Source organism: Cyprinodon variegatus, unplaced genomic scaffold (genome assembly GCF_000732505.1).
Source record: "Cyprinodon variegatus isolate N-32 unplaced genomic scaffold, C_variegatus-1.0 Scaffold498, whole genome shotgun sequence".
NCBI classification, from domain to species: Eukaryota; Metazoa; Chordata; class Actinopteri; order Cyprinodontiformes; family Cyprinodontidae; genus Cyprinodon; species Cyprinodon variegatus.
This window is the reverse complement of record NW_015150951.1, coordinates 30,232-49,129: the sequence shown is the minus strand read 5'-3', so window position 1 is coordinate 49,129 and position 18,898 is coordinate 30,232. Positions and strand designations below refer to the sequence as shown.

At 44.1% G+C, this 18,898-nt stretch overlaps 1 protein-coding gene across 1 annotated transcript in view; it reads right to left on the bottom strand.

The window, feature by feature from the left end:
- LOC107094656 (zinc finger protein 827-like) overlaps positions 1–18,898 on the bottom strand; it is a 72,184-nt gene that overhangs the window by 38,906 nt on the left and 14,380 nt on the right. Inside the window, exons 4-5 of the mRNA XM_015390414.1 lie at positions 18,010–18,499; positions 9,247–9,477 (exon numbers count right to left, since the gene is read on the bottom strand). Of these exons, the coding sequence (XP_015245900.1) occupies positions 9,247–9,477; positions 18,010–18,499 (721 nt within the window). The remainder of the gene's footprint in view (positions 1–9,246; positions 9,478–18,009; positions 18,500–18,898) is intronic.

Sequence of the window (18,898 nt, the reverse complement as noted above, 5' to 3'; positions counted from 1 at the left end):
TTGCCGTTCACATTTCCAAATATATGCGACTTGTATGTGAGCTCCTGTGTGAACTGCAGTCATACAATGCAAGTGTCCCGCATGCACAGTAGAGCACTGTGTTTACGGAAGTAATCATAGATGGTAGTGCCGGAGCACATCTACTGTAGCGATCTTTCCCAACCATAAAAACACAATCTTTTCAAGATGGTTAAACATAAATACTGCTCTCCGCATCATCGTCCGCCATGGTTGTTGTTTTTCTTGCTGCTTCCTTATAGCAACACCCAGAAAGGTGACCTTTGTCGGGTATTAATGGCGTTCAGGTCGGATGAATGCGACCTGCCCGTTCAGACACAGGTTGCAGCTGAAAAGATCAGATTCGTATGGGATTCAGGACCACATAGCCAAGTAACCTGGGTCGCATTGGAAAAAAGTCGGATCTGTGTTCAGACTGTCATGAAAAGATCAGATACAGGTCCTATATGGGCCAAAAAAAAAATCGGATTTGGGTCACTTCAGGCTGCAGTTTGAACGTAGCCTTAGTTTCTCATTTTGAATTTTCTACAAACCCTGGCCTACTTCACACTGTCAGACTGGTTCAGAGGACTGGGTTTTACCCCCCCCCTCCCAGAGCCAGGTGTCTGGTTATTGGTAGCCAATGGCACCAGGGGGGTTAGGACAATGACAACCAGCAGCTTCACTAATCCTTTAATCAGGTGGCTTGATTTGGCCGAGTGGCCAAGGAGAGGCTGATGATGGGGGGGGGTTTGGCACTGTAAGGGTCAACCAAGGGACACTGAGCTTCCATCAGTGGCTTTAATAACAGAGACGCCTGCTCTGCTGCTAAAGCACCACCCCCACCCAGGCTTCTACCTGTCTAAATAAAACATTTCCATGAGGCCCTAAATGTGGTTCATGAGTTGGATATCTTCAGCACACCGGCTGGTTCTGAGGCCCGGAATGAACCCTGGGAATAAAGAAGGCTGAACTGTTCAGTTCAGATTAAAATCCAGGTTAAACACAAACGTCTGGTTTCATGGAGCAGACCTGATGTCTAAAGCAGACTCATAGTGTCACTAACGGTCAGAGACGTTTCCTGCAGAGTCCAGGACAGCAGAGTGATATTCAGATTCATATGGAGTGTGATGGCTACCATTATTGTTGCAAAGAAAACGTTTAGTAATTCAAAAAAATTAGGAAAAAAGACAATCCAGAAATTAAACTATTAAAAAAAAACTACTGAATCCAAAAATCTTTAAAGAGAAACTCAGAGCTGCAATCATCTCTTCAACTTTTTAAGTTATCTTTTTACACATATTTTGAAATTTTATGTGTCCAAACTTATATTTTTTACAGATTTTATTTTTTTTAATATTTTTCTTGTTTTTAAATTGCGTTTCACAGACCACATTCTCTTTACTTCCAACGCAATTCAACCGTTCATTCTGGACCAATAAGAGGTTGTCACTAACCTCCAGCTGACCAACAGAAATGCGTTTTTGCTCCTCATTCCAGAGGAATAACTTATTTCCTTTTAATATTCATTCTTTGCTGAATACTTCTTCTTCGCAGCACAAATAACGGAACAAAATTCTCTCTGTAGACTAGGGGCGGATCGCCGTTTTCTCTGAGGACAGCACGCTTTGATAGAGGAGGCAGCTGCTAATCAAACAGAAAATGAAGGGATTACAGGGCTGGAAAAGTTGCTTCTTTCTGCTGCTGCGTTCTTCCTGCAGCAAACCCTGACCCAAAAACCAAGGAATGAACCAAACGGTAATTAAAAGGAACAATTATATTACATCCACGCTAGAACAGGTCTTTCTTTCTTAGCTACAGTCTGTGGCATCCTGATTGATCATTAGAATTACCCTTTAAAACAGCAACACTTTTCAGCCCCGTTTTACCTAAACTGATGGGAGTATATATGATTCTCTGTTTCTACTGATCAGCTTTGACCTGAATACCTGCTGACCTGAAATAATGCTTTTCTCAGGATGTTCCCCCCAGCTTTGGTTTCTAATGACCCTCAGATAAAGATGGCTGTGCACGTGAAAAAGGAAGCTGCTGCACCTCTTTGATGCAAGGAAGGCAGGGGGACTGACAGTGGACGAGGAGACAGGCACAGAGGAAGGGTGAAGAGAAAAACACTGTCAGTGAAAAGATCACCCCAGGGGAAGATGGAGAGGAAGACGGCAGAACAAGAAGAGCTGGGGGAGGACAGCGCCATGAGAGTTGGCTAGAGCCTAAATGACATCTCTTCCCCCTCCCCGTTATCCTGCTCTGCGCCGTTATACACATCTCTCTCCATCCCTGCCCCCTTCCCTCGCTCTCTCAGCCTCTCTGTTCTGCTGCTCTCTAGTCGACCTGCTCAGACAGGGGTGAAGAGTTCAGGCGCTTCAAAGGCTGCAGTGTGGAGACTGGATGTCATGTGGGAGCCACAGCAGCCCTGCCTGCAGACTTCACAGACAGCTGCTGCTACAATTGATCCTCAACCAGCTAGAGCTCCGTAGTTAAGCCTTCCAACAGCTACCGACTGCAGAGCAGCGCGCCTCAGAAACAACCCATAATTAGTCAGATACCGTCTCCAGGAAAAAAACTGGAGAAAAAAATAAAATAGTCAAAATATTGGAGGCAAAAACACGTTAAATGAGTAAACATCATCCAGGGATATCAGAAGGAGAAGCAGGATAAGTACAGTAAGAAAATGGGAGAATAGGAAGTGATGAAGAGCCGGAGAGACAGAAGGTAGGGAGGGCGGGAATAAGAGAGGTCAGCGAGCGGCCACGCTGAGGGGTCACGGCGAGGACACTGTCAGAGCGGAGTACGGCTTAATGTGAGGTAATACTGCAGAATGACACGAATGCTGTGAACTAGAACGCTGAACTGCCATTAGCTACACCCAGGAAATAAACCATGGAAAGAAAAAAACAATGAAAGATAAACATTCAAACTCAGGTTTGGATTTTTATAATCTCGTTGATCTTTTCTGGAAATATGTGCTAAAAGTCAGAGGAATTTATAACCACTTCCTTAAATCCATCATTCTTTATCTACATGAAAATAGCAGCAGATGCGGCCTAGATGCTAACTGCTAAAATGTTACAGAGCATGTCAGCACTCTTCTCACTGGAGATGATGAAGGAGGAAAATTAAGATTCATTTCACATATTTTTGAGAAGAAAAAGGAAATTTTGGAGAAACCTCCATGATTAAAGATAAAGATTTTCTAAATTTCACTTAGATATTTTCCGAAGTTTATAAAAAAAAAAGACAATTATCCAAAAAATTGAAACAAAAACCAGCAACTTGCTGAGATTTTAAAGGGGCAGAGTCTGGATGACTTAAAAACCTCTACATTAGAAAGTTAAACAATGAACATTTAAGCTTCCTTAAAAATCTTTCAATAGGTATATTTACGACATGTTCTACTGGATCTTTTCCAGTACCAGAACATCTGAGGGAGGGAGATGTTTGTCTAGCGGACAGAGCAGAACTAGTTGAACCGACCTGAACCACCTGCAGTGTTTAGAGCCAACAGTCTGAAACTGCTCTGGTTCATTCATGGTTTTTGGACCAAGGAGCAGCATCCTGCTCAAAGATTGTGGATGATACAGTCTCCAAGCTTCTACTGCTCAGCTGGGTTCCAGTGTTGTAGCATCAGAAGAGCTGATTTGTCTCGTCCCAATTTATCACCGAGCTTTATGCCAGTAAATAGAAAGACTTCAGACCGCAGCTTTCAAAAAGGTCTGAGCCGAGGTTTATTAGCCTGAGATGGCTGCTAACAGTAAGGTGGGATTGTTTTACGGTTGTTTTCGTGCTGTTGGTAATTTCATATTTCAGCTCTCGCTAAATATTCAAAAGGACAACACTCGCTCGGAGTTTCTAAACACTCGCTGCTGGTTCTTCTCGTCTGTTTAACTCAACACGGTGAACCTAAGATTTACAGAAAGAGTCACGGATCTTTTTCTAAAAGAAAGTCAGCAGCTTCCCTGGTTCAATCACATCCTCCAGAGACCCTCCCTGTTCAGCCAGTACCACTATGGAAAGCCTTTTTAACATAAATTCGGTTTCGTCTGACCAGCCATAATTACGTTCCAGATATCTTAAAATACATTTTGACTTGACAAAGCCACATTTTGACTATCTGGAATGGTAATTTAAGATATCTGTATTTTCATTCTGATAAGAAAGAATAATAATTCAAGATATCTTAAATTACATTTTGACTAGTCAAAATTCCTTTCAAGATATCTCAAATTACGACACCGGATTTGTCATTTAAAGCGTCACATGCTGATTTAACTTTTCTTTAAACTGACAGTAAGGAATTTGTTTAGGAATTATCCTCCTGGAAGTCTATTAAAAACATCATGACACATTTTGACTAACAGAATGTTAATTTAAGATATCTTTAATGGAAAAGCTAAATAATAAAATATCTTTAATTCATTTAGAGATATCTTAAAAAAAATTTCTAATAGTCGAAGTTACAATTCAAGATATCTTAAAATGTATTTTTGTCTAGCCATTATTTGCTTTTAAGATATCTATAATTGAGTTTTCACTAGTTAAAACTGCATATCTCCTTTCCTAAAATACATTTAAGAAATCATGAATTATGGTGGCATTTGAGATATCTTTAATTACAATTATGACAAGTCAAAACTAAAATCGAGATATCTTGAAATTACTTTATGACTAATCGTAATTTGATCATTGATATCAGAAATGTGTATTCCAGATAGTCGGTAATTCCTTCTAGATATCTTAAATTGACGTCTCCATACAATTTAATGGTAAATCTGATGTCATTTCGACTAGTAAGAATATAATTAGAGATATCTTAAATCGCTAAAACGTCTAGTGTAGCACTATTTAAACTGTAAAAGGACTAGATGGAAGAAAATCAGAAGACTAGAATTCGTCTACTGGAGCCGTTGTCAGTAATCAATAAAACGACACAAAACTGCTTTCAATACCATGTATTAGACAAATTTAAAGTAAACAATACAAGACAACATACATAGAACCCAAAATAAATACAAAAAATATATATATACACAGTACTGTGGCAATCCTTTTGTTTGTGCACAACTGGTCTTAAATTCCCCGCTGATCAGTCCAGAGTCTGACCGACACACATTCAGAAATCCATGGTTGGATTATCCAGATATTTAAGTTGAAAAATGTCCCAGCGCAAGTTGTTTCAGATGAAGAGGTGAATAACGAAGTGTATGCCTGAGTGGTGAGATGGAGGGGGAAATGATACAGACCAGTCCAGTGTGGAGTGATTCTTAAGGCTCTCCTGGCTCCAGCCAGTTTTCAGAAGCTCGCCATCTTTTTCCCTAAAAAGGGATCACTTGGCCAATTCCAATAATAGATGAGAGTATGGCAGCTCCAAGGCTCCAAACTCACTGGATTTCTCGGATCTGTAGCTCCTTTGTCTCCAGCTCTCCCCCTCACATCTGACTGGGGAAAGCTGGAGCAAGCCTAAATAATTGCCTCAGGTGTGTCAATTGGCTGCATGCACTGTGTGACTGACTGTCACTCTAACCAATGGGGCAGTAAGGCGGGACTAAGGGCAGTTTTCACCCTGGGTTACACTAGTCATAAAACAATTTGAGTTATCTTGATTGTAAAGGTGTTATAACCGAATTTATGTTAAAACGGCTTGCCAAAGGACCACCTCCTTCCCCGGCAGCTGTGGCCATTCTGCTTAAAGCATTGCTTTGCTCTGCGGACAGTTTCTAAATGCTCTGTTCACGCCTCCACCGCGCTGCTGGGAGCTTCAAGTCACTCTGAAGAGGAAGTCAAACTTGAGAAGCCTCAACAATAATGCTGGATAACAGCTTCTGAATGAATGGTCAGGTATCAGTGACGGACAGCTGGTCAGTTGGCTTGACAGCTGATCTCTGAACACAGGAGATCCAGACCTGCTCAGCACAGAGCGGCTTCAGGTTTGGAGGCTGGACTGGTCAGTAGTATGGCAAGCCCAAAGGCCAATGTTATGTTCCTGCATTTCACACTGAGATGCAGTGTTTAAAACTAAACTGATTTTCGACATCCAGTTGTCCGAATGCAGCGACATGAGCTTCCCTGCCTCTGCATGTCGTAGGCCAGTGTTCAGCTTTTTATTAATTTTCTGTTGTAGGGAGTTTTATTCAGACCCTAGTTAAATGATATTTTAATGTTATCATTTTAATTTGACAACGTTTGACTTCCTGTTTGACCACTAGGACCCATTTTATTTTTTTGTTCATATTTTAATTTTAAATCCTGTTTTGATGTTTGGTCATTTGGAGCCTTCAGATTACCCAGCATAATTTTTCTGTGATTTATTTTTTCCTTCTTTTAGCTGCTCTTGCAGCAAACTGTGACCCAAAGTTAAACTTTCTTTTTTCTCCATGAGAAGCTGAAGAGACTGGATGGTTTCAGCTTTCATCAGATCCAACTTTTAAAACTATTAAAAAGATCAAACTCATCTCTGTCTCTCAAAGTTTCTTTGTCCAACTTGAATTTGGGAGTCAGAAAGAGTAAAGTGAACACAACGTGTGATTTCACACCTATAGCGAGGGCGGCTGGGTGGTGAGTGGGTGGCACGGCTGTTACCCACACGACGCCAGTCTGTTGGGGCACCACCTCAGGCCCTGGATCCCCCCCACTTCCTTTGACGCCATGTTCGCCTTGGCCCGCGACACCAGCGCCCATCTGCTAGGACACGTTAGCCGCTGGCACCAGGGACTATTTAGCCCAGCGTAATTAGCCCCCAGACACCAGCAGCCTGGTTTTAAACAGATGTGGGGGAAGAAACACGAGAAACACCACCGACAAATGTTTGATGAAGAAGAAGAAGGGGGTTGGGGGGTGGCTAGTTAAAGGAATGATGCAACTCATGTTACAGCACAATGGGCAGTAATGATGACATCCCCAACTCAGTGGTCGAGCAGCAGAAATTTAATTAGGCTCCGTTTGCTGCGCTGCCAAATAAGAGGAAATAAACCCTCCGACGGGCAGATGGGCGGTTTGGAGACGCATCTTTACCAGGGCCGACCTTTAGCAGAGGACGGGGGGGTCACGGTGTACGCGCCCTTGAACCCCCCCCCACTGTAATCACACATGACTGTAACGGCGATGACCTTTCCCTGCCGCTCTCCTTCCCTCCTCCTCCTCCCAGCCCTCCCCCACCAAGGTCATTTCAGGGTCCAGACTCTTGTCAAGGCTGTCACTCCAGACAGCCCTCCTCATTTACCGCCCCCACTGTTTCCACGGCAACGGACGGGGGCTGTGCTCTGCAGGGACTGCGCGACCCGGTGCAGAGACGAACGCTGCGGCATCTCTCTCTAACCCGGGTCAACCTGGTGTGAGGGAAGGAAAACAGGACGGAGAATGACGACAGGAGAGGAGAGGCAGCGAGGAGCGCAGGTAGAGGCCGGCCATTCTTTGTTTAGGCCAGCAGCTAACATTTCTACTGCACAGGCACACAGAGGGAAACGTGACCCGAGGGCAGGCAGCGGAGCGGCACACGTGTAGAAACATGGCGCTACCAGCCAGCATGAGTCACCGATAGCACCACAGAGAACAATGGCCACCGGTGTGCGAGGATGAAGAGCTGCTCCTCGCTACAGCAACATTCCTCCCCCCCGAGCAGGAATATATGGGGGGAGGGTGGTCTTTGATTGATCAGCTGAAAAAAAAATCAGCTCTGCTGTCATCATGTCTGTCAATCCTGAGTGCCTGAAATATTTCCTACAGCTCAAAAAGACAAATAAAAAGATGGTTTAATGTGTTCAGATTTTCTCTTGAGTTTTCTTTAAGATTGAAATAACTATTAAAATCTGATTAAAAAAAAAGGCAAACAAACACGCATAGCCGCTTGAATTGCTCTGTAAATCTTAGCTGTGTAAAGTTTGACCAATCAGAAGAAGCCTTTCCCTGGCTGTCCAATCCGATGGATTCTCTTTGCCACTATGCCCGCCTCCTTAGTAGAAACAGATTGCAGAGTTTAGAGAGTCAAAATGGTGCTGAACTAAAACAAAAAAAAGTTTGGAGATGTTTTGGTCTAGAAACGCTGATAGGGGAGACACTGAAACAAGTTGTTTTCCTCAACAAACAACAACAAACTCCGTCTGTTACCAGCTGCATCCATTGAGGGTCTTTTCCCACCATCCAGCTAGAAACTAAAGACTCACTGCAAAAAGTAAACATGAGTAAATCCCTTTTTCTTCACTGCAGAGGAAACCCCGCCCCCAGAGGCGAAGAGAAATAACAATAACCTTTGGAAAACTCAAATCTGAAAAACAGAAATTTACAAAAACTTTGCACCAAGATGGTGAACCGAACTGTTGGGGGGGGGGTGTTAGCCTATTATCATTTGCATGTCTACTGAATAATACATTGTTTTTTTTAAAGATGTGTTTGCTCCTAATATCTGTTTCTAAACGGTTTTCCTGTCTCCTGGCTTCTGGAATGTCATAAATATCTAAGGCTGCGTTCACTGTGTTCATTCAGAAGATTTAGAGAACTAAAGATGTTATTGTTTCATTTTGTGAAGTTTGTTTTGGCATTTTCTGTCCAGGTTTAGCTGTTAGTAAAGTTTTAATAAGAATACAACTAATATATTATTATATGAAATATTTCAGCGATTGAGACAAAAAGCAAAGGATGAGACGAAACCTGATCTTTTTAACCAGACTGATATGAAACCAGGATCTGTAACCTTTGAACCAATGAGGTCTCTGGTGTCTTCATCCATTTAGTCTGATGTGAGCCTTTTCCCAGGATAACAATTCATTCAACATTAGGCTGTTTTTACTCTTGAACGTTGGGGAAAAGCTCTCCACCCACCCACAGATAGACGCCTGTGCTCGCTGCTCTTCAGCTGCACCTGGCAGAGCGAGCACCTTCTTCAGCTAAATCTGGCAGTGACGGCGAGCACCAACAGTGAAAACGAACCACAGCAGCGGGACACGCATCCCGCCCGGGAGAATAAACTGAGGCTCTGCTTTCAAGTCAGGGTTGAATTTTCAGTTCCAAGCTCAGGATCCAGCATCTACCTAGTCTGGGACCTCAGAGCATAAAATACAAATAATATAGATCTACTACGCCTAGAAGAGGCAAAGTTAATGTTCGGGGAAGCAACTTTAATCAGAGCATCACTGAGCTTAAGGACAAACTTGATAAAATGCATCATTTCAGAGTAAAAGTGTGCAGCTGGAGTTTATCAGAGGAATTGTTTGCATCTGGTTCCTGAGGAGGTGGGCCTACCTGACAGCTTGATCAGCAGCTCGGACGCCACCTTCACGTTGATGTCCTGGCTCAGCAGGCTGTTCTTAGCCATAGGGCTTCCTTCCCTCGGCTCCTGGCAGAAGGACCCGGGGAAGCTCGGCTTACCCTGACCCTGGCTCTGTGAGGACGGCCTCGGGCTCGGAGCCTCCTCCACCTTCGGCTCCTCCTTCAGGTGGAACGGAGACTTTAATGATTCCCTCTGGTTGGCTGCTGCAGGCGGGAAGAAATGAGCCCAGATTAAAAGAGGATCTAGTCAGACCGAAAAAAGGTTTGAGAACCAAACACGAACATGAACAAAAGATGAACATCAAGGAAGAGGCTGAAGGTGAAGAACAACAACTGATTTGCTGTTTACCGCCTTAGATCCAGGCAGGAAGTTAGCTGGGTTCTACAGCAGCGCTGCCTGGTTAGGGACAAAACTGTCACATGGATGGCTGGGGTCTGAAGGCGTCTCCAGGAGAAACTGGGCCACATCTAATCGGCCTCAGATGAATAATTAATAACGGGACATGGAGCAAAGAACAGCCGGCAGAGCTGCTGTCTCTGTGTCCGTAAGGCTGTCCTCTGATTGGTGAAGCTCCACCACGAGGTCAAAACAGAAAAAAATAAATAAAAGAAGAAGCAGGACTGATTCCACTAACCCTAACACCATCTGACATCTGACCAACCAGAATCTTCGATTTAGTTCAGAGCACAGCTAAAGGAAGGAAGGAAGGAAGGAAGGAAGGAAGGAAGGAAGGAAGGAAGGAAGGAAGGAAGGAAGGAAGGAACATATGAATGAAACATGTCAGCCTGAGGACCTGGAGGCAGAGCCATGACACCCTCCCCCCCCAATCATTTGGTTTCCTGGTTCATGAAGGGATCAGGACTGAAACCTGTTGCATCAGGATGATCTGAGAGTGAAGAACATCTTCATCTAAGTCCTGATGGGGAAGCTGGGGTTAGAGAGGAACACATTTACTCTATACTAGAACTGAGGCTGCTAAAACATGTGTTATTTTATCACTTTATCAAGAGAGCAGAGGAAGAGAAGCAACATCAGCTTCAACAACTGGCACTAAAAACTTTCTATGTGTAGAAATGTAAACTCCTCCTGTTGTTGTTTGAGCTGAGGCACATTTGATTTATGTCCAACGTTCATTTGCGTCCATCGGTCGAGTTCAATAAATCATGAAATCAGTTTGTCTGTCTCAGTCTTCTCTGTCAGGAAGGTCGCTCCATCCGTCTCTGCTGTTCACGCTCCTCTGACCTCAGCAGAGATCTGCTCTGGTCTTCACCCTCCCATCACGGCGAACATCGGCCCTGTGCCATCAATCTGAGCCGCCTCCGGTCCCTCTGATTAATGACAATCCGTCCCGTAGGCTCCGGGGCAGAGAAGGGGGACAGGTGCAGGCGTTTGAACCAGCGACCCGTGTGACGCCAGAGGGCCACGTCAGGGCAGGTTCAGGCTGATGGTGGTGGGGATCACCTTGAAGTCCGGGGGCGGTGGAGCGCCAGCTGGAAATGTCAGGCTCCCGGGCATCAGCGGGCAGGCCGGTTATAACCTGGTCAGCACCTGGAAGGACGTCCTCTAATTAGAGGTGTGCTGAGGCCTTGTCGGATCAGAAGCGGACAGCGCACTTTTAACCGAGCAGACACAGAACCAGACCCCGGTTTTCCGCAGGAATCTCGTTGCTGTGACGTAATGAGTGATCTGTGGCAGAGTGACGAAGAACAGTAGGAGCTCCAGGAAAGCGGCACCAGACCCTGACCTTTATGGACTATAAATAGGGAATCTACATTCCAGAGACTGATGCATCACTTAGCAGAATGACTGTCTCTATTCCTACATGCTGGCAGAACAAAAAGGCAGCAGAGGGCTAACAAGCAGCCATACTGCAGCGCGGGTCTGACAGCGACACCAGGCTCACACTTTGGTCTTTTGTCTTGCAGAGTTTGTAGCGCATCATGGCTGTCCACTCCCCCAGCGGATCAGTTGGTGGAGCGACTAGACAGACATATCTGGGTGACTAAGCTTTGGTTGTGTGCTAACTGAGGCCCATGACAGCTCTGTGTGCAGGAAGCTGCAGCTCAGGATGGACGATGCTATCAGTGTGTCTCCAAGTTATCGCACCCTTCTGACACCTGCCACCAGCGCTCCCTGCCTCCTTTCTCTCTCCCTCTCTCGCCTCATCCGTCTCACTGCCAGGCGCTTGTCCGCTGCACCTCACCTCTCGCTCTGTGGTCAGGGCTGCCGTCAAATAACTTCATTAGCTTTCCACCTCTGTCACGCTGGCCTGCTCCCCCTCTAACAATCGACTGTTGTTTTTTTTTCCCAGAGCGAGGAGGAAGGAAAGCGCAGTGCTGCGTGGGGCGGGTTGAGAACCCAGCAGCAGCTGACATCGTGCTAGACACTGGACAGTGATACTGATGGCTGCAGAGGGGATGTTTGGAGCAGAGGTCGCACACAGAAAACCTCGGCTGGAGAAACAAGCTCAATTTGATCTTTTTCTACAAAGAAAACAGACAGCTTCTCCTCAAAAGCTTCTGCAGCATTTCCGCTCCTGAACGTGCAGCGCTGCTCATACCATGAGAATAAAGTTATGCCTATAAGAACATAGTTATCAACGGAAAGGGATATAAACAAATGATCAACTTCGCTGTCAATAAATGGTTTATTAAATTAAAATTTGTTCCATCAGATTGACTGATAACCAAGTAAAGGCCCTGTTGTTCACTCTTAGGCAGAGCCTCACTGCTATTTGCAAGAGTAAGTAAAGCCAGGAAGAGCCACGTGTCACTACCTGACCTGTGCAACCAGAAATACATCAGCTTCTCTATCGATTGTAAAATAGGCTGTTTTAATCTTTTTCTGTGCCTGATTTGTCCCAGAAACTGGATTCTACTCCTCCGGAAGCTATTATTTTCTACTTTGCATTTATAAATAAATGTAGAGAGTTTTATGTTTGCATTTTGTTGCGCTTTCATAGTATGTACAGCATAATCTAAAGAAAGACAGCTAAAATGCAGATAAACGTGGTGTTTTAACAGATTTAAAATAGAAAATATAAAATCGATCTTTTTCTTTAAGAAAAGATGTTAAATATTCTTCATAAGATGTTGTTTAGCATTATCTGATCATTTATGGTAGAGGTACCGTAATTATATTGTTTATGGCGACCTGGATAAATATCTGCTTGCTCATGTGAGGTTCTGGTACTGATCAGGTGACGACATCACTATAAAACAGAACCATGAATGGAACCAGAGTCTGGTCAAGATCATTTCCACAGTTTAATGGCTCCAAGGATCCAGAATGAACTTTCTGTGGTTCTGTTAGTAAATCTTAAGTCTAGATAAACTCCTTCATTTCTCCCCTAAATAGGCCCACTTAGCCGCGCTGCATGGAGGAGCAGCAGAACTTATCTAATGAGATCAGAGGGAGAGGATGATAGAAAAGTGGAGGGCATACGCTAATTGTTTGGAACAGGATAGGAAAATGACATGCTAGCAGTTAGTACGCTAGATGGAGAAGGTTTTATGAGTTAATGACCTTCATCGAGCCAAGATCTATCAGCTATCTGAGAGCAACCAGAACCAGAACCATCTGTTTAAAGATCTGTTAGACTAAAACAGCAAAGCGTCAGCGTCCACTTCATTAAAACTAAGGTAAACAGTCTGACACTATGTTAAAGCAGGGATCTATTCTGACTAAAGATAACACCACTGCAAGAAAGCAAGAAGAAGTGCAGGTTACCATTAGCCATGAAGGGCAGGGTTCCGGTCCATCCCTCCGTCCCCCATGTAGTTCCTTCTGACATTTGTTCCTGTACTACCAGAAAAGCCACGGCATCCATCCTCCATGTTGCTCACATCCTTAATTTCTGCCTCCTGAGGCCAAACACTGAAATTTTAAGGCCTTTCCAAATAAACGCTGCTCACAAGCTGCTGAAATGACAAAAAGATGCGGTACTGATAGAATCACCGGCCAGTCCAGTTCCTGGTGGTTAGAAGAACTTACTACAATCTTTGGGAGCATTTTTTCCCGCTGCTTTTATTTTCATTAACTTCTTCTTTTTTTGTTGCTCCAGTCTTGATTAATATTGTGCTAAAAAATTACCTATATTGGTCTAGGTCTCAGAAGAACTGACTTGACTCCATCACTGCCGGTCAGTTTGTCTTTTATTGCCCTTAATGCATAAACTTATCATGAAAATATTTCCAGATTATTAATCAGTAAAAGTATAACATCCAGGCTGCACTTCCTTTTCCAATCACTTCCAAAATAAACCCTCCTCAGTGTCTCAATAAAACACGATCATGTCTGTGGTTGGAAAGTGAACAAACAAACGGTCCTGGGGTGTGAATACTTTTGCGTTGGCCTGTAGGTGAACGATTAAAGGAAAGAATCGCGACCGTAGGAGCAGCAGAGGACTTGCTCCCAACACGAGGATAAATAAGACAACTGCAGAAGCATCATGACAGATGCAGCACCTCCCGCAGCCCCCTGCATGCCAATTATTCACACCCAGCCAGGGTCAAGCCTGTCCTGCCTCTGTTGCACGGTGTGGGGGGGGGTCGTTATTAACTATGAGTCCACTGGGCTCAGGAGAGGGCCTGTGCATTTCAAAGTGCCTCTACGGCTTTCATCTGGGAATCAGAATGTGGATCAGACTGGACAGCCGACACCGGTGGAAGCTTCAGGAAAATCAAACAGCCCAAAAAACTGACATGCTTATTATGTCAGAGGTCAAGAAGAGTTCAGGGCTTTTCTGATGCCGTGGGGGGAGGGGGGACTGTGAAACCCACTCTTGCTACGTCTTACTCTGTCACTTTGTTCCCCACTCGGTGGGAGTGATGCTCTGAGTGTGAAGCAGCAGCGATGAGGCGCTGGTGTCGCACTAAATCTGGGCTGGCAGGGAGGACGGAGGAAATGGAGTCCAGAGGTCCCAGGAGGAAGTTCCTGCTACTCCAACAAACTGCTCTAAACTCTGGGTTTATTCAACACTAATTAACCAGAAACCATGTTTTCTGTTTTAATCCTCCCTGAAGTGACCTGACCAAGATGGCCGCTATCTGACACTGAGGAGCCCCATCGGCTCCTCTGGGAGCTGATAAACTTGATTGTGCAGTCTGGCAGTGCAGTGCGCCTGGCCCCCAGGGGCCACCTGTGTGGAGCCAGGGCGTGCCAGATCAGGGGGGGCTAACGAAGCCGCCCGAGTCCCCGTGCATTCCTGCAGGGGTCACAGGACGACGCTCAGGGCGCTAATCATTTCAAATTATGAATTCCTTTTTAATTATGAATTATGCATAAATTTTTAATTAATCTAATGTTCCCAGTTTTTTCTTTCTTCACATACTTGCTGAAGATCTCAATTTAATTACACGGCATTAAGCGGGAGAGTGGCAGTCTTAGCCTGACCCCTGGCGCTCCACCTCGCTCGACCTTTTTCCATCAATCTCACTGCCATCTCCGACTCGTCCTTTCATGTTTAGCAACACGGTAAGAAGCATCCAAAAACAACGGGGCCCTTCTTCACCTGACAAACTTTTCTAAATGCTGCAACTTTACAGAAGGACAACAAACACCGTCTGTTACCAGCTGCATCCATGATGAGGCTTTTAAAACCATCCAGGAAAAAACTAAAAACTCGCTGCTTAAAGTTAATCTGAGTAAATCAATTTCTTGAAATACTTTTAATTTCCTTATTTTGAGCATAAAAAATTGAGAATTTGCTGAAAAATTAAGATGAGTTTTGTTCGAATAGGAATAAAACTCATTTTATAATGGCGGAAATCATGGTTTGATTTAAAAAAAAAAATCTATTTACCTGCTTAACTTAAGAACTAATGTGATTTTAACATTTTGAATTATTTCAGATCAGTTTTAGCAGCAGTTAAAATAAAACAATTTAAAAAAAGAAGGATGGATTCACTTCAATTCAGTCTATTTATATGGTGCCAATTCATAACCCATGTCATCTCAGTGCACTTTACAGAGACAATTCAACCACATCATAAAGTCAGATTGGTTTAAAATTTTTAATCTAAGGAGAACCAGCCGTTTGTTTTGACCTACTGACTTGAAAGCAACCCTTCACACCAAGCATGCTTGTAGCGACAGTGGAGAGAAAAAACTCCCTTTTAACAGGAAGAAACTTTTAGGAGAACCAGGCTCAGCGTGAGCAGCCATCTTTTAAAGACGACTGGGGTTCAAGGAGACAGAAGCAGAGATACAGAAAGAAGCAGAGATAAAAAAAGGCAACTGTAAAAAGCACACAGCCTGGCAGAGGAGCTCTGAACCAGCTCCCATGTCAGAGGATGAAAGAGAGCACATCCAGATGGTCACAGTCAGAGAAACAGGACTACACTGAATAACAGGTCAAGCTGGCCTGGATGCAGAGGAACAGAGCAGAGCAGGTCTGATTAAAATAATCCACATAAATCAGTTCATGTGTTCTGGCTGCATGTTTCTGATAATTCTGTTCCCTTCATATTGACCACTAATCAATGCTGGTTGTGGGGTGGATGGAGATGTTGACTTTACCCACTGGAAACAGAATATCTGTGACATCCAGAGCCACAGATTTGACCGCAGACTGAGCCAGGAGGCCCTGCGGCCGTCCTAGTGGACAGACTGGATGCTGACCACTCAACTCATCCGTTCTGCTGTTGCTGTAGTTCGATGCTCTGATTTAACTGAAGCAGCTGGAGAATTTGCAGATCTTTGTCAAGTTGACACTCTGATCTTAGAAGCTTTTTGAAATATTTGCTAAGCAGAAAAAGAAAAGAGCATTTGAGCACCTTGAAGTGGGATCCTAATCAGCTGGATGTCAGGAAGTATTTCACAGCTAAAGCAAGAGAAAAGTCTTTATTTATTGAGCGATTATGACCGAAAATATTCTAAAAGCATGATGAGAGCAGACATGAAACAACCAGAGGTCTATTAAAACAATGTGAACAGCCCCCCTACCCCCACTGTAGCCCCATCTATTGACAGCAGGTTTCACATAAAACATCAAAACATCTTAGTTGAAGTTAGCTTTAAAGTAAAGTGCAAGTATTACTGGACCTCATTCCCGTGTTTGATTCTGTACTAGAAAAGTGGGTGTGCCTTTCTGGTACAGCTCTAGACTGGTTTAAATCCTACTTCTATGTGTCAGTAGGGAACTTTAAATCAGAGACCAGAAAAATCACATACGGGTTTCCTCAAGGCTCCATTCTGGGGCCCAACATCTACATGCTCCCTTAAGCTCAAGATCAGTTACCATAGCTATGCAGACGACATACAGCTTTACATCACAGAGTCACCAGGTGACTATGAACCCATGAGAGCATTGCCTAGATGCTTACAACAGATCAATATGTGGATGCGCCATCATGTTCTCCAACTGAATAAAAACCAAACTCAGCTAATAATCTTTGGACAAGAGGAGAAGAGATCCAGGGTTAGCTCACAGCTTCAGCTACTACAGCTAGAAACCACTGATGGCTATGACTATGGCTGAAATCTTGGTGTTATGATGAACTCAGACCACAACCTTCAGAGGCGCATAAAGGCAGTTACTAAGACAGCTTTTTATCAACTGAAGAACATTTCCCTGGAATAAGGACTAATGTCCAAGCAGGATCTAGAAAAACTCATTGATGCAATTATTTTTATCTTCATAGGTTTGCTTAAAAAGTCTATCAGACAGCTGAAACTGATCCAAAACGCTGCTGCCCGTGTTCTCACTAGAACTAAGAAAGTAGAACACATCAGCCTGTTTCTGAAGTCCTTCCACTGGCTCCCTGTAGCTCAGAGAATAGACTTTTAAATCCTTCTGTTAGTCTATAAATCACTGAATGGATCAGCACCTCAATAAATAACAGATTTGTTGTCAGTGTATCAACCTCCCAGACCACTAAGGTCTTCTAGTTCCAGTCTAGTCTTGACATCCAGAACTAGAACAAAACACAGAGAAGCAGAATATAGTTTATATGCTCCACTGATTTGGAACAAACTCCCAGAAGACTGGAAAAGTTCTGAAAACCTGAGTTATTTGAAGTTAAAAAGTTAAAATTGTTTTTTTTTTTATCTTAACTTGCTTCTATTTTCTTCTATTTTATAGTTTAACTCATTTAAAGAACTTCAAACAATTGTCTCTATACTGAATTGTAATACACAAATAAACTTTCCTTGCCTTTAAAATAAAGCAAGAACAAATAACTGCATACAGACACAGTGATGCACTGACGTGAAAATCAGTGCTGATACGGATAATAATGCCCATACAACGAGCCTCCCATTACTGGGGGTTCAACCAAAGTGACTGGGGAGCTTTACAACAAACCAGGAGGTGAATGGGAGACAATCATTGTATAAGACCAATACTATAAGCAAAAAAAAAAAACATTATTGTTGTGACGCCTAATTACAGACAGAACTACATTTATTCCAGCTTCCACATCCAGTGGATCTCTGGCGTATCAAGGTCAAACTGATGATGATTCATTTACCAGAGGAACCAATAGGCAACAAGAAGCCGCTGCTTTTCCATCCCATGGCAGCAGGAGGCGTGGCTACAAACACTTCCAGGATTGGAAACAGATGGACTGCGTTTTATCCAGCTGGTAGAGATCTTTTCAGAACCAGATAAAACCAGTTTTCACTTATAGTTGTACCGTCATTCTTTGTAACTTTGTTTAAATATGCACTTCTAGATTGTTTAACTGGCAATAAGCAGATCAATCATTGACACCGGAGGAGAAGCTGAAGCTCACCTGACAGCTTCATCAGCAGGTCAGTTGCCGTTTTGGTAGTGATGTCGGGGCTGAAGAGCGAGGCTGTGGTCGGACCACTCGGACTAGACCTCATCCCGACTCCGACTCCAGGCAGGTCCAGGGAGTTGGTGCTGCTGGCGGGGCGGTCCCTGCTGATGCTGAAGGGGGACAGCACAGACAGGTCCCGCTCCTGAGGCTCCTCCTTTATATGGACATGATTAGAAGACGCTTCGCAGGAGGGAGAGGTTTGCTGCTGATGTTCTGCAAGCAACGGAGACGCCTCTGCCGCTCTCAGATCCGTGGTGCCGCCGTCTCCGAGCAGGGAACCCTCGCCCTCTGTGTCGGTGGTGGGCTCCTCTTTAACCTTGACGTCGGTGCGAGGGAAGTGCTGGTGGCAGCGCATGTGAAGCTTTAGGCTGAAGTGTCGGGAGGAGGTAAAGGGACAGAGTTCACACTGAAATGTCTCGCCTCGATCCTGGTGCTGATGCACCTGGAGAAGAAGAACAGAACCAAGAAACGAGTCAAATCAGGAATACAAAGATATCAGAATTTACAACCTCCTGACTTATTATGGTTTAGTTCTATCCAAACACTGAAACTGATCCATAACTTCACAGACGGTTCTGGGTTCGGTCCTCAGAGCTGCCGGGCCAGAACTTTTAGGAGAGTCTCTTCTCCAACAGACCTAAACCAATTAACAATTCCTTAACGGGTCAGACATTAGAGGAAGAGTTGGAGAAGGAAAACATCTAAGAACTGCTGGACACAGACGGAACGATTGTTCCAGAAAGTTTTTGACTTGATGGATGGATGGATGGATGGATGGATGGATGGATGGATGGATGGATGGATGGATGGATGGATGGATGGATGGATGGATGGATGGATG